Source organism: Polypterus senegalus, chromosome 15 (genome assembly GCF_016835505.1).
Source record: "Polypterus senegalus isolate Bchr_013 chromosome 15, ASM1683550v1, whole genome shotgun sequence".
NCBI lineage: Eukaryota > Metazoa > Chordata > Cladistia > Polypteriformes > Polypteridae > Polypterus > Polypterus senegalus.
The window spans coordinates 7447753-7462146 of record NC_053168.1 but is presented as its reverse complement, the minus strand read 5'-3'; the positions used below and the strand labels follow the sequence as shown (position 1 = coordinate 7462146).

The 14394-nt window shown below is 45.0% G+C and overlaps 1 protein-coding gene across 2 annotated transcripts in view; it reads right to left on the bottom strand.

The window, feature by feature from the left end:
* The window catches only part of cnot10 (CCR4-NOT transcription complex, subunit 10), an 87122-nt gene that overhangs the window by 6635 nt on the left and 66093 nt on the right, over positions 1–14394 (bottom strand). For both annotated transcript variants that reach the window (XM_039736344.1, XM_039736346.1), the window contains exons 14-16: positions 3367–3480; positions 2607–2737; positions 1358–1393 (exon numbers count right to left, since the gene is read on the bottom strand). In XM_039736344.1, coding sequence (XP_039592278.1) covers positions 1358–1393; positions 2607–2737; positions 3367–3480 — 281 coding nt within the window. The remainder of the gene's footprint in view (positions 1–1357; positions 1394–2606; positions 2738–3366; positions 3481–14394) is intronic.

Here is a 14394-nt window from a genome sequence, read left to right as displayed (position 1 = left end):
CACACGGTCCTCGCTGTCACCCTCCGCTCTAATGACCGCGCTTGATTCACCAAAGGGGTCACAACCAACAACCACCCGTTTCTGATGTTCAGGCTCGATTCACCCAGCGTGCTCATGTGTTAAGATGCCCCTCTATCTATCGAGGGCCGTCTTAACATCATTACAGCCCCCCGGGCAAAGCAGTGCACTGGGGGCCCTACCTACACAAACACTCAGCAAGTCACAGCATACATAGATTAGCGTGGGCCCCTATGGCGTGCCTGTGCGTTAAGATGTCCCTGCGTCCATCAGCTTCTTCATAGTGATGTTGTCACAGGAACGTCAAAGCTGCTTGGACGTGGTGGTCTTCTGGCCTTGGCGTTTCACATGCTGGTCTCCCATTTTCTTTCTGATCTCCTCAGATGATTCTCTGCTTTGCTTTCTCTGGTCCACGTTCAGTGTGTGGCACACGATGACACCAACCAGCAGGGTCTGACGCCTTTTCTTCTTTCAATCGGCTGAATGACGGATTACACGGTTGGAGACACACGCTGTGATACGAATTCAAGAGAACAGCCAATGAATCCAATTACTGAGGGTCTTACGTGGCCATTTTAGAAGATCTTTGTAGGAGAAGCAACACTTGATCTCCTGTCCCACTTGCTTTGCTTTACTCGATGACATCTCAAAGGGTACACAATTTGGGACAATCGCTGTCCATGTCACCACTTTTCAGTCAAAGGGACCAACAAATGTGTCCACGTCTGGAACTTTGCCCTCCGAGATTATAAATCTTCCTTGGCCATCACTACACACTGCATGGGTTTCAGTTTTCTTGCGGTAAGGAAACGTCTCCTGTCCACCTGTTGGCTCGCAGTGGCCGACATGGTTGGAGCCCCCCGAACGGAACATCTCTGGTTAGGACTTGACAATGTCTGACCGCCTGCGGTCTTTATCTACCATGACAGAGCTTGAGGGGGTCTGCGGAGAAGGAAGGCAAAGAGAAAAAACCCCCAAGTGCAGGAATGTCCAGCTTGTCAGGTCAAACCCAAGAAGCCTCCTGGCTGGAATGGCTGCCAAAGGGGCTTCAACGAAGAACTGAGTAAAGGGTCTGAACACTTGTGTGTCAATGGGACAGTTCAAGTTTTTACTTTTAGCACATTTACAAAATTCCTGTTTTTGCTTCGTCATTCCAGCTGTTGTATAATGAGGGGGAAAAAAATGAATTGAAATAATTTTAGCAGAAGGCTACAACAAAACAAAATGGAGAACAAAGTGAAGGGTCCACAGCCTCTGTGACTGTGTTGTGCTCAGTGTGCTACGGCTGGGACCCTCGATGAGCGGAAGAACAACAAACTGCACAAAACTCGTTACTTACAGGTCTCCATGGGCTCGTTTTCTCCTTTGTCCGACCCTGTGAAGTAAACATCAGAGTTACAAATGAGATATTTTCATGGACGTCTTTATTTAGTGTTACACGTGTCCTTTCAATAAACTGAGAAGCAACTGGCTCAGCTCTTTTAATCTTTCCTCATAACTCATCCCATGTAGGCCTTGAATCAGCCTGGTTGCTCTTCTCTGGATCTTCTCTAGTGCTGCTCTGTCTGGTGGGCCCAAAACTGCACCCAGGACTCCAGATGAGGTCTCACCAGTGTGTTTTAAAGCTTGAGCAGAACCTCCTGTGACTTGAACTCCACACATCAAGGCGCAATATAACCTGACAGTCTGTTAGCCTTCTTAATGGCGTCTGCACACTGTCTGGTAGTTGGTAGTGTTGAGTCCACTACGACTCCTAGATCCTTCTCATAAGGTGGACTTTCAATTTTCAGACCTCCCATTGTGAATTAAAAGCTAACAAGACCTAAACCTAATGCAAGTGTTAGGCTCAACTCTTTTAATCTTTCCTCATAACTCATCCCCTGTAGCCCTGAATCAGCCCAGTCGCTCTTCTCTGGACCTTTTCTTGTGCCGTTATGTCATTTTTGTAGCGTTGAGACCAAAACTGCACCCAGTACTCTAGATGAGGCCTCACCAGTGTGTTATAAAGCTTGAGTAGAACCTCCTGTGACTTGTACTCTACACATCAAGGCGCTATATAACCTGACAGTCTATTAGCCTCCTTAATGGCTTCTGAACACGGTCTGGCAGATGATGGTGTCGAGTCCACCACGACTCCCAAGTCCCTTTCCTAAGGTTTCAGACCTCCCATTGTGTATTCAGACCTCACCTTTCTCCTTCCTACGTGTAATTCTTTACATTTGCTGACATTAAATTTCATCTGCCCGAGTCTGTCTGCTGTCCAAGTCCCCCAGTGATGACTCAACAGATTCTCTGCCAATCCTCCTTACTTGCTGTCACCTCCAATCTATGCACTTAACTCTAACACAGAATTTAAAGCGAACCCAAATTCGCAGGACGCTGTCTAATAAAAGCGATCAGAAGGGTGCGGCGCAGGCCACAGGAAACAAACCAAATGGACCTTCAAAGGCTGAAAGGCTCCCTGCAAAACTTGGACTTGTAAAGTAAACAAAGAGTGCAAATGGACACCTGGTGCACGTTAAGGCTTACGGCAGGCAGGCAAGCCCCTCAAAGCGTGACCGCCTTTAATCAAAGACAGATTCATTAACCTTGATCCTGCTCGTTTGAAGGGATCCCGAGGGAGACATCGGTGACGTTTTCTGGGTTCAAGTGAGTAATGGCGTCGGAGATTCTGTCCAAAGAGATGAGAGCCTCGGCAGCATACAAGTGGCCCAGAAATCTGTGCAAAGCACAAACACACACACAGTCAGCTCTACTCTGTGGGTACATTTATGTGAATACAGACACAGAATAAAAAGAAATAATAATAAGACGACGACTAATCTGTTCAGTTGTTTTAAAACCTTTTGTTAACAATACAGTGGGGCGGCAATCAATATGGGGGTCAAATTACTCCTTTTCACAAAACATTGGCCGTTTCAGAACCATCGGCAGGTGGGGTGTCGCTTTCTGTTTTATCAAGGAGGCCGATCACAACTCTGATTTTATTCTTGAGATTTAATTCTCTACTTGTGGTCCTACAAGCCCCTTTAAGAGCCGCTCCTGGAAGGTTAAAACATTAGAATGTGACAAGTCGTTTTCGACTATTTCAAGGTCCGCATTTATGAACATGAGGGTATTTTTGATGTCTGATCCTTTACTAGCCCCCAGTGGACCTCCGTCGTCGGGTGAAAATGACAAATTCCAATTACAACCGAGAATATAAGGAAGCACACACTTCAATATTTCAAACATTTGACACCACTACCCTCTGTTATCTCAGGACGTAACTCGTCACATTTCTTATGAAGACCCCGAATGAGGGCGGCTTACGCCATTTCAGATGTCTTCCAAATTAATGACACTTACTTGAGCGATCCTGACAACTTCGACTGCTGCAGCAGTTTCTCCGCATGGTTCAAGGCCATCAGGTTGTCCCCCAGCGCCAGGGCTACATAAGCACTACAGGCCAGAATGGAACACCTGAGGACAAACACAGACAAGAGTTGGACATCTGGAGATTTCCAGTAAGACACCACAGTGACGAATGAGCACCTTTGTTTTTAAGCTCTGGACAAGACAAAAGGCAGTTGCTGTTCGAGTTGTGCAGAACGTCACGTGGTATGATTAGCGGTACATTTAAACGTCAGATTAAATAAGAAGTTACAGGAAGTGAATATCAAAAGGCACCTGTAGTAGAAACAGCACTCACACCGTTACTTAAATCCAGGCAATGCGCAAGTTTCAAGGCTTCCAGTATTCACACAATCGCCCCCCCACCCCACCCCGCCATAACCTATCGTCTACGGGGTAGGAACAAAAGCTTTAAGATTCGTCAAAGATTCTGATCTTCGGTTCTTGATGGATCTCAACGTTTTAGGGTTTTCCGATATCAAAAACATCGATATATCGGTGATGGGTGTCTCTCCGTCTGTCTGTCACAGTTTCTTGAGGACGATCGAGAGCTAAAACGACTTGACGGAAAAATACCAAATTCGAAACGTACGCCTGTCATGAGATAACGATGTGCGGATTTGTTTTTGAGCCAAACCGTGCAAGAGAGAGAGAGAGAGAAAGAGAGAGAGTCACTCGAGAGGACCCCTCAAATACCGTAATTCTGCCATTCATTATGAATTCTGCTCGTCAATTGCTATCGTAATGACCTGTGTTACGATCAGAAAGATCACAGCGGTAAATAATTACTGAAATATCACAATAGTTTGGGTAACTTGTCTCGTAAGGTGCAAAGCCTACCGACGCTCGAGTCCAAATTTTCTAATATTGCCGTTGACAGCCTCACACGTTCTCGGGCCTCCTGGCTATGCACAGTTGAGATTAAAAAGAGGGGCGCAAGTTGGGGGAGCAGTAGTAGCGTTAATAGTTACGAGAATGGAGTTTGGACCTCGCAGGGAAGCAGTACTGCCCTGACCACCAAACGCCACTGAATTTAAGGTCTGACTGATATTTTGCTGGGGGGTCTTGAGGATTAAATTGAGTACAAAACCTGACTTGCTCAAATATTTGTTGCATATTTCCATTGTTTTTGTTTGTGATTAGTCAACTGAATGAGAGCAAAACCAAGGAGCTGGTGGTGGAGTTTGGAAGGAGACCGAGCAGGGCGGTCCGACATCCTGCTCAACATTAAGGGGACCACAGTGGAGGGGGTGAGCAGCTTCAAATATCTGGCCATTCACACCACCGAGGGGATTGGAACTGTGACAGGCCAGGCTAAAAATGCGAGGCAGCGTCTTTATCATCTGAGTCAGTTAAAGAAGTTTCCGGTCTCTCCAATGATCTGAAGGTGCTGTCTTGACTCAGAACGTCACCTCCTGGTTTGGGAACAGCAGTGCATGGGACGTTATGGACCCATGGAGAGTGGACGCTACAGCAGATCTCACCTGGCCGGTTATTTACGCCAGGAGACGCCGGACCAGAGCCACTCGGATCATCAGAGACTCGTCTCACCCCAGAGGGGCTCAGGAGGGGCTTCTATTCACAGGCCTGTAAGACTTCTTAACCTGGACAGGACACCACTAATAACCGAACTCTCCACCTCATTGTGCGTCTCAGCTGCCGCCATGTCACTCAAGTCCATTAACATTGACCAGCAAAGCAGCACTCGGCACTTGCAGTACACAGATATTCTATTCTATTTACACACTTAGAATGCTTATTTGGAACAGATGTTTCTCTTTTTAATAAATTGTATCACCTTAATAATATTTGTATTATTTATATTACTTGTATTTATTTTATTGCGCAGTCCCGTGGCCGATTCAGGGCACATTTCACTACTCATTGTACTTGTATAACAGTGTATGTGACAAATGAATCCATCGATCCATCAGGCCTCCCAAAGCGTAGTACAAATCTTTCAGGCTCCAAGCCCAGGCGTGTGAAGTCAGTGATGAAGATTAGTGAGAAACGGCAGCAGTCGCCGTCTACCGCGAGTTTGGTCTTAACGAACCAAGCAGCTGGTCAGAGACGGCCGATCCCATCATCCATGGCGGCAGCTCAGCACTAAACGTCAACTCGCCTCTGCTGTGCTTCTGCACTCCACGAGCTTACAGGTGCTCGAGCGGCGCACAAAGCGGATCATTTCTTTATGATTTTATTAAAATCAAATAAACATTCCATACAAATATCTCAAGTTTTACAAAAAAAAGTTTGAAACAAATCAACCTCCAGAAAGAGATCTTGACGAGCTCAGTTTTACTCTGCTGGCTTAGCTAAGTAATTAGATAAATGAATAAAGATAAATGGAGTAAAAAAGGGGAGAGAACCCGCTTCCTCAATTTAAATGCTTATTCTTAAATATTATTGATTTGATCCCGTCAGGTTTTGTAAAAGTTCTGCACAGATCCTCTAATTTGATTTTTTCCAGTTTCAAACAGTAAATACCATCAGGTACCCGCTGACTTAACAGAGATGGTGAGTTAGGATTCTTCCAGTTGAGCGAGACGAGCCAATAGTGAAGTAAAGGCCATTACAGAGCCGATCATTTCAGTTCTCCAGTGCCACCCGTGATGGGCAGAGCGTCGAGGGGGTGTCGAGAAATCGTATGGCTCTTATGAGACGTTGGCACAAAAGGTCACAAAATTCTGTGACTACTGAGAATAAAGGTTTTTCACAGCTTACCACTTGAACCTCGTGTACTGCATTTGGCGAGTTTTTTCTTCATGGACTTGGTGTTATGAGAAGTTCATATTATCAAAAACTGAGTTTTGTTAAATTCCATGAAGAAGTCTATTTTCAGCAACTTCTAGAGAAAAGAGGACACATTTTTGGTGGGCGCTGGAACCTAACCCCCTATTACCTATTGGTTCCATTGATTAACATTCACGTCTTCAACTTTGACGTTGTTTCCTAGGGGAAAAAAAAAAAGCATAAAAAATTCCCTTTTTTGTCCCCTTCAAATTCCCCTCCTTGAGATATCACACATTTAATAAGAATAATCTCTCATAATTATTTCTCTTCTGGTTCGTCCCGTTTCCTCTTCAAACCCGGTCCCGCCCACACGGCATTTCTCGATTCCTATTCTTCCTCTTCCAAACCCTTCCCCATGCTGCCTGTGTCTTCCCAAACACCCCCACGCCGCTTTTCTCCTTCAGACTACCGCGCTCCCTGCCTCTCTCTCATGACCCCATTGCTGTCATGTCTCCGCCCGATATCTAGCTTGACCGCGTGACCTTTTACTTCGGCCATGTCTGTGCCTGGGAGTCTTTTCCGTAGCCTGCTACAGGAAGGTACTCTCTCGACCATTGCCATTGGTTTCGCTCCTTGCTGTTTTCGTTAATACTGCGACGGTTGTTTCCTAAGCCTTTGTTATAAAACGAACGACAGTATCTTCTCTGTCGACGGGTTTTTGTACAACGTCATCTCTATTCCGGGATCCGGCAACTGCCTGTTCCTATCAGCAGGTTATCTCTTGACACAAACGGTTGACGAAGGCAATGCACTGTCACTACGACATAAGGCAGCAGATTTCGTTGCATCACACTGGGACAGATTTGGAGACGTTCTTCCTGTTGTTCTTTCCAACGCAAGTCGAGTTACCACAACAAGTCACGAGTACTATCAATACATGACAACATCTGGAGTTCTTTCTTCTTGATTTCTGAATTCCTTTCTTACCGTTTTCTGTCCCTATTCTTACACCGCCGTATGCTACGGCGGGCGCCTGCTAGTAATTCTATACATTTATATCTGCTTTACACAGTGAGTGGGGAGCCACTTCAACCTTCCACTAATGTGCTGCACCCACCTGGATGACGCGACGGCAGCCATTTTTACGTCAGCACACATTAGCTGTTAGGTGGTGAAGTGCTGAGAGAGACACCATTAGAGACAGGGGAAGATTAGGGGGTCAGAATGACTAGGCCATGAACTAGCCAGGACGTTAGGATTAACCCTGCTCTTTTTCGAAAGATGCCCAGAGATCTTTAATGACTACATAGAGTCAGAACCTTGGTTTTATGTCTCAACTAAAAGGATGGCACCATATTTACACCACAGTGTTCCTGTCACTGCACTGGGGCATTGGGATCCACGCACAGACCACAGGGTAAGTACCACTGCTGGTCTCACTTATTCCAACAGCAACACGCGTATTTCTTAGGTGGTCTACCATCCAAGTACTGGCTGGGCCCAAACATGTACAAGAATAAAGAGGACTGAACGAACACACCGAAATATAGGTGGTGAAAGACCGTTAGCCAGTCTGAGACAGGAGAATGACCAGGCCATGGAGGGCAACTTAACATCAGGATACCCCTCTACTCTTTAGGGAGGAGGATGTCCAGGGATCTTCAATTACCACAGCAAGTCCGGACCTCCGTTTTACGTCTCATCCAAAGGATGGCGCCATGTTGCCATCACTGTACCGGGGGGGCATTGGGATCCAAATTCAGACCGCAGGGTACCAGCACCTCTTCCAGGAGCACCCCAAGCTTTTCCTAGATGGTCTCCTTTCCGAGCTAAACACGTTTAGCTTCAGGTGGGCGATTTGTCCTAAAGCGCAGCTGGTATGGCTGCTGGCTAAACAAAGGATGATGCCAGACAAAGTTACCCAGGCTTTATCAATGTACCAGAATGATGGAGTCTGGGAAGAGCAATGTAAGTGGGCAAATGCAGGGTTAAAAGAAAAAGAAATGAACTGGGCAGCCGACTGCAGCCATGCAGTGTAAATCAACTTCAGGTATAAACCAACTGACATATTTTGAAAATAAAAAAAAAATATTTAAGCACATTTTATGCCGACAGCAGCACATTTTTTTTTTTTGTCTGTCGGGTGGCAATGATGAAAACGCCGGAATCTGTCAAGACGTTTAGGTGCCGACCACCTCGGGGGCCGCACAAGTTTAAGGAAATGAACGAGCCTGGAATGGATTTCTCTTCACTGAGTCACGGCAGACTTGAAACAAAACCACAAGACGCGACACCTGCTGCTGTAAACTGGGGGGTCACTCGCCCCCTAAATGTGTGTGTCATACTCTGGGCACTCGGAAAGACGGCACGTATCTAAAATCCTGTTTGGAAATTCTGCCATTGTGAACGGTCACAGTTGACGGAGGTGCATACAGAGACACAAAGGCTACACGTCTTTAAGATATAAAGGGAAACGGCGTGTTTAAAAATGATAAAAACGGACAAATCCCTACTGAATCACACGCACCCGAGAGTTGCTTGATGAACACCAGGAAGAACAAATTTAGATACACACACATTAAAAAATGGAAAACGCATTCTTTTAGTTTTCTGAACAGCCCAGGATGTCAATCTCTGATGCTGTAGAGCGGCAGATTTTCATTCCAGCCATTTTATTCATCTGTTGAAAATGCAATGAACGTCTTTTAGCTTTATTTTAAAGAAATCTGTATGTTTTTAAGACTCTTAAAACTTTTTTTTTCCCCATAACTGGCAACCAAACAATCGTGAGATGCAAAGCGAGCCGATGTCAACAAGCTAAACCTGACCAGATTCAGATTTGGTGTCCATTAAATATCGAGACACAAAAAAAAAAGAAAAAGAAAAATCAACAACTTTGGAAAACGTCTGCCGGGGCAAAACAAGTGCCGAGGAATTAAAGAACTGGTGTCACTAAAACGAGATTTGTCTTCTAATTATGAAACTGGCTGAATTTCAAGGTCACATGGTGGCTCACTTTGCATCTCCTGTTTGTTTAGCTTAAATTAAAAAAATAAGAGGTTTGAGTTTTAATCAGCAAGTCAATTAAAACGAACCAACAGCAGTCTGTTCAGTAACTGGTTACTAAAGGAGAGAGCGGCTGAACAAAAACCTGCAGCCACTGCGGCGCTTCAGGCTCAAGAGATCAACACCCCGGCCCTCCGAGCTCTCAGCCACAACGGCCTGCATGTGAAGCATCAGAACAATCAGGATGAGAACGGCCCCGTGGAGCTCACCAGTCCTCTCCACTTACGTAACTCCTCCAAAATGAAATCAAGTGGAGTTCTGAAGGTCCCTCAAGTCCTACTGTCAGTTGCTAATTTCATCACCTGAGGATGTCGGATTACATGGCTAGAAACGGCAGGGGATGACACATTCGGACTCTCTGGTCACTTTTCAGCTTAGTTTCACAGTTTCTGAAGCATCAGGCGTCTCTTTTTCTAACAGACAATACTGTACTTCCTGACAGAGCCAGAGCTACACAAATGCTTTCCAGGTATGGCGAGTCCAGCCACATTCTCTGCCCTTTGATTTCTGATTTGGTACATAAAATACGAGACATCATACAGACATTAGAACAATCTGGACGAGAACAGATTATTCAGGCCAACAAAGCTCACCTGTACTGACCACTTAACTCCTCAAAATAAAATCAAGTTGAGTTCTAAAAGTCCCTAAAAGTCAATACCGTTCTTCCTGACAGAGCCAGAGCTACACAAATGCTTTCCAGGTATGGCGAGTCCAGCCACATTCTCTGCCCTTTTTTTTTTTTTGTTCCATTTTCTACTCTGTTGTGGTACATAAAATACGAAACATCAGACAGACATCAGAACATTACAACAATCTGGACGAGAACAGGCCATTCAGTCCTGACCACTTAACTCCTCCAAAATAACATCAAGTCGAGATATAAAAGTCCCTAAAGTCTAACTCTCCACCACACTACTTGGCCACTTATTCCGTGTGTCGATGGTTCTCTACGTGAAGAAAACCTCCTAATGTTTGTGTGAAATTTCAACGTAACAAGTTTCCAACTGTGTCCCCGTGTTCTTGTTGAACTCATTGAAGTCACCGTCTCGATCCACTGCACTAATTCACTTCATCATTTTAAAACGGGTGGGCAAAGTCGTTCCTGGAGGGCCGCAGTGGCTGCAGGTTTTTGTTTCCACCCAATGGCCTAATAAGGAGCACGTACTGCTCAAGTAACACTTCTGCTTCATTTTAGTGGTTTTGCTTGTTAAGATTTTGAACAATTATTGCTTATTTTAGTCTTAAACAGCTGCAGTCTCAGTTTCTAATGGCTCCTTATTAGCAATAAGACTCAGATGACAAAGGAAAGCAGCAGTTCTCCATTTAGCCTGTTACCACTGACACCTGTGTGTATTGATCGTGCACTAATGGGTTTAATTAAATACTTGGAAGGAAAGTGAAGAGAAAAAAGTGAAGGACTGAGAATAACTCCTCCGGTGTTAGACTTCAAATCATTATTATGGTATCCTTAGAAAGGGAAAAAAAATGTAGGACATGAGAATGAAGTGACATGGCAGAGTTAAGGCACAAACAAGCCATGAAATGTAATTATTGGCAAGGATTGTTTTCTAATTAAGTAACTGGGCTGGATCAAACACCTGCTGCCACCGTGGCCCTCCGGGACCGACTTTGCCCACCCAAAAAAGACATATGTCGTTTGCAGCGAGTGCAGAATGCAGCTGCTAGAATCTTAACTAAGAAAAGAAAATCTGAGCACATCTCTCCAGTTTTGATGTCACTACACTGGTCACCTGTGTCATTCAGGATTGACTTTAAAATACTGCTTATGGTTTATAAAGCCTTAAATAATCTGCTCCATCTTATATATCAGAATGTCTGACACCTTATATTCCAAATCGTAACCTCAGATCCTCAAATGAGTGTCTCCTTAGAATTCCAAGAACTAAACTTAATAGAAGTGGTGAGGCGGACGGGCGGCCTTCTGCTGTTATGCACCTAAAATCTGGAATAGCCTGCCAATAGGAATTCACCAGGCTGATACAGTAGAGCAGTTTAAAACACTGCTGAAAACACATTACTTTAACATGGCCTTTTTATAACTTCACTTTAACTTAATCCTGATACTCTGTATGTTCAATTCATCATAATAACTATTCATGATGGCCGTAAAATCTGTACTAACCTCTACTCTCTCTTCTGTTTCCTTTTCCGGTGTCCATTTACACCACCATCTACTCAAAGCACCGTGATGTTCCAACAATGATGGATGGATTAAAAGCCAGAAGTCTGTATGACCATCAACATCAAGTGACTCCGTGAGAACCCTAACTACAAAGAGGACTATTCATTTATGTTAGGTAGAATGCCCAGAGGGGACTGGTCAGGTGGTCTCATGGCATTTGAACCCCTGCAGATTGTATTTTTTTCTCCAGCCATCTGGAGTTTTTTTTTTGTTTTTTCTGTCCACCCTGGTCATCGGACCTTACTCCTTTTTCTAGGTTAACTAATGTCTTATTTTAATTTCTTATTTTGTCTTTTATTTTATTTTCTTCATTATGTAAAGCACTTTGAGCTACTTTTTGTATGAAAATGTGCTATATAAATAAATGTTGTTGTTTTAAACACTTCACTCAGGTCTCCTCTTCATCTCCTTAAGGCTCAGCTCTTTTAATTTTTTCCTCATAACTCATCCACTGTAGCCCTGAATCCACCTAGTCGCTCTTCTCTGGGCTTTTTCTTATGCCGTTATGTCCTTTATGGAGACCAAAACCTCCCACAGGACTCCAGATGAGGCCTCACCAGTGTGTTATAAAGCCTGAGCAGAACCTCCTGTGACTTGTACTCCACACGTCAAGGCGCTATATAACCTGACATTCTGTTAGCCTTCTTTACGGCTTCTGAACACTGTCGGGAAGCCGATAGCTTAAGAGTCCACTATGACTCCTAAATCCTTCTCCTAAGGTGGACTTTCGATTTTCTGACCACCAATTGTGAATTAAAACCTACCAAAACCTAAACCTAATGTAATTGTTAGGCTCAGCTCTTCAAATCTTTCCTCATAACTCATCCCCTGTAGCCCTGTAATCAGCCTAGTTGCTCTTCTCTGGACTTTTTCTAGTTCCGCTATGTCTGGTGGGCCCAAAACTGCACTCAGTACTCCAAGATGAGGCCTCACCAGTGTGTTATAAATGTTCAGCAGAACCTCCTGTGACTTGTACTCCATACGTCAAGGCACTATATAACCTGACGTTCTGGTAGCCATCTTAATGGCTTCTGAACACTGTCTGGCACTTGATAGTCCACTACGACTCCTAAATCCTCCTCTAGTGCTGCCAAGTCCTTTTTCTTTATCCTGGAGACCAAATCTGCATCCAGTCCACCAGATGAGGTCTGCTAATGTTGATATGCTCATCCCTTATCCAAGCCACAAAGCCTGCATACGGTCTTTCATCTTGCAAATAAATTCACGACCATATTCTTTCCTAGCACAGTAATTTACCATGCCATGCAATACCACAGTCTCAGCCTACTTAATCCTGACGAATTTACTTCAGTGGTACTTTAGTTTCAATAACCAAATGAATTGGAAAACTACACTGCTCAAAAAAATGAAGGGACCAATTAAATCACACATTGGATGTCGATGAATGAAACACTCAAGTGAATAATCTTTTTTGAGAAATGCTGTTTCATTTACTGAGAACAAAATGATGTGCCAACGGTCAATGGAAACCAAACTCACCAACCCAATGAGGGCTCATTCAACATCACACGGAAAACCAAAGTCAAAAAACTGAAATCCCAGGCTGATCACTTGTGTGAATTTCATGTCTGTAACTCCTAATGTGTCTCAGTAATGTGTATGGACCCCCGACATCATCTGGGCATGCACCCGATGAGATGGCAGATGGTGTTCTAGGGGATCTCCTCCCAGACCTGGATCAGGTCATCAGTGAGCTCCTGCACAGTCTGTGGGGATACTTGGTGGCATCAGATGCACCAACACATAACGTCCCAGAGGTTCTCAAATGGATTCAAGTCTCGGGAACATGCGGGCCAGTCAATGGCATCAACGCCTTCGTCATCCAGGAACTGCCTACACACTCTGGCCACACCAGGCTGGGCATTGTCCTGCGCCAGGAGTAACCCAGGGCCCTCTGCACAAGCATCAGGTCTGACAATGGCTCAGGGGATTTCATCCCATTACCTAACAGCAGTCAGAGTACTGTTGTCTAGCAGATGAAAGTCTTTGCAATCCCCCAGGTTATGCCTCCACAGACCATCACTGACCCACCGCCAAACCAGTCCTGCCGCATGATGTTGTAGGCTGCATAACGTTCACCACGGCGACTCCAGACTTTTTCATGTCTGTCACATGTGCTCAGTGTGACCCTGCTGTCATCTGTGAGGATAACGGGGTACCGATGGCAGAGCTGCCAATTGTTTGTGGTATTCTCTGGTGAATGCCAATTGAGCTGCACGGTGTTGGGCTGTGAGCACAGGTCCCACTTGAGGGCATCAGGGTCTCACTGAGTCTGTTTGTGACAATTTGGTTAGAAACATGCATACCAGTAACCAGCTGGAGGTCATTTTGTAGGCTCTGGCTGTGCCCCTCCAAACACAAAGGAGCAGATTCCAGTCCTGCTGCTGGGTTTGATGCCCTTCTACTGCCCTGTCCAGCTCTCCTCGTGTAACGGCCCATCTCCTGCTATCTCATCCATGCTGGGTGACACAGAAAACCTTCTTGCGCCATCACGTATGCATGTGCCATCATGAAGGAGCTGGACCACCTGTGTAACCTGAATGGGCTTCAGGTACCTCCTCAGGCTACCAGTAGTGACAAGGACAAGAGCAAAATGCAAAACTAGAGAAGAATCAGCCAGGAAGGTTAAGGAGAGAGCAACTATCTGGGGTCACCATTCCCTTTTTTGGTGTTGTCTTGCTGTGTCCTCTCCAGGTCACCTGTTGTCACTTTCATTTTCACCTAAGCGGCTGACGTTGATTCACAATTGCTCCTGCTTCCTAAGTGGACAGACTGAAATACCTGAAGTTTCAATTGACTTGGTGTTGGACTGTCATGATCGAGTGTTCCCTTCATTTTTCTGAGAAGTATTATCCATCTATCCATCCATTATCCAACCTGCTATATCCTAACTACAGGGTCACGGGGGGTCTGCTGGAGCCAATCCCAGCCAACACAGGGCGCAAGGCAGGAAACAA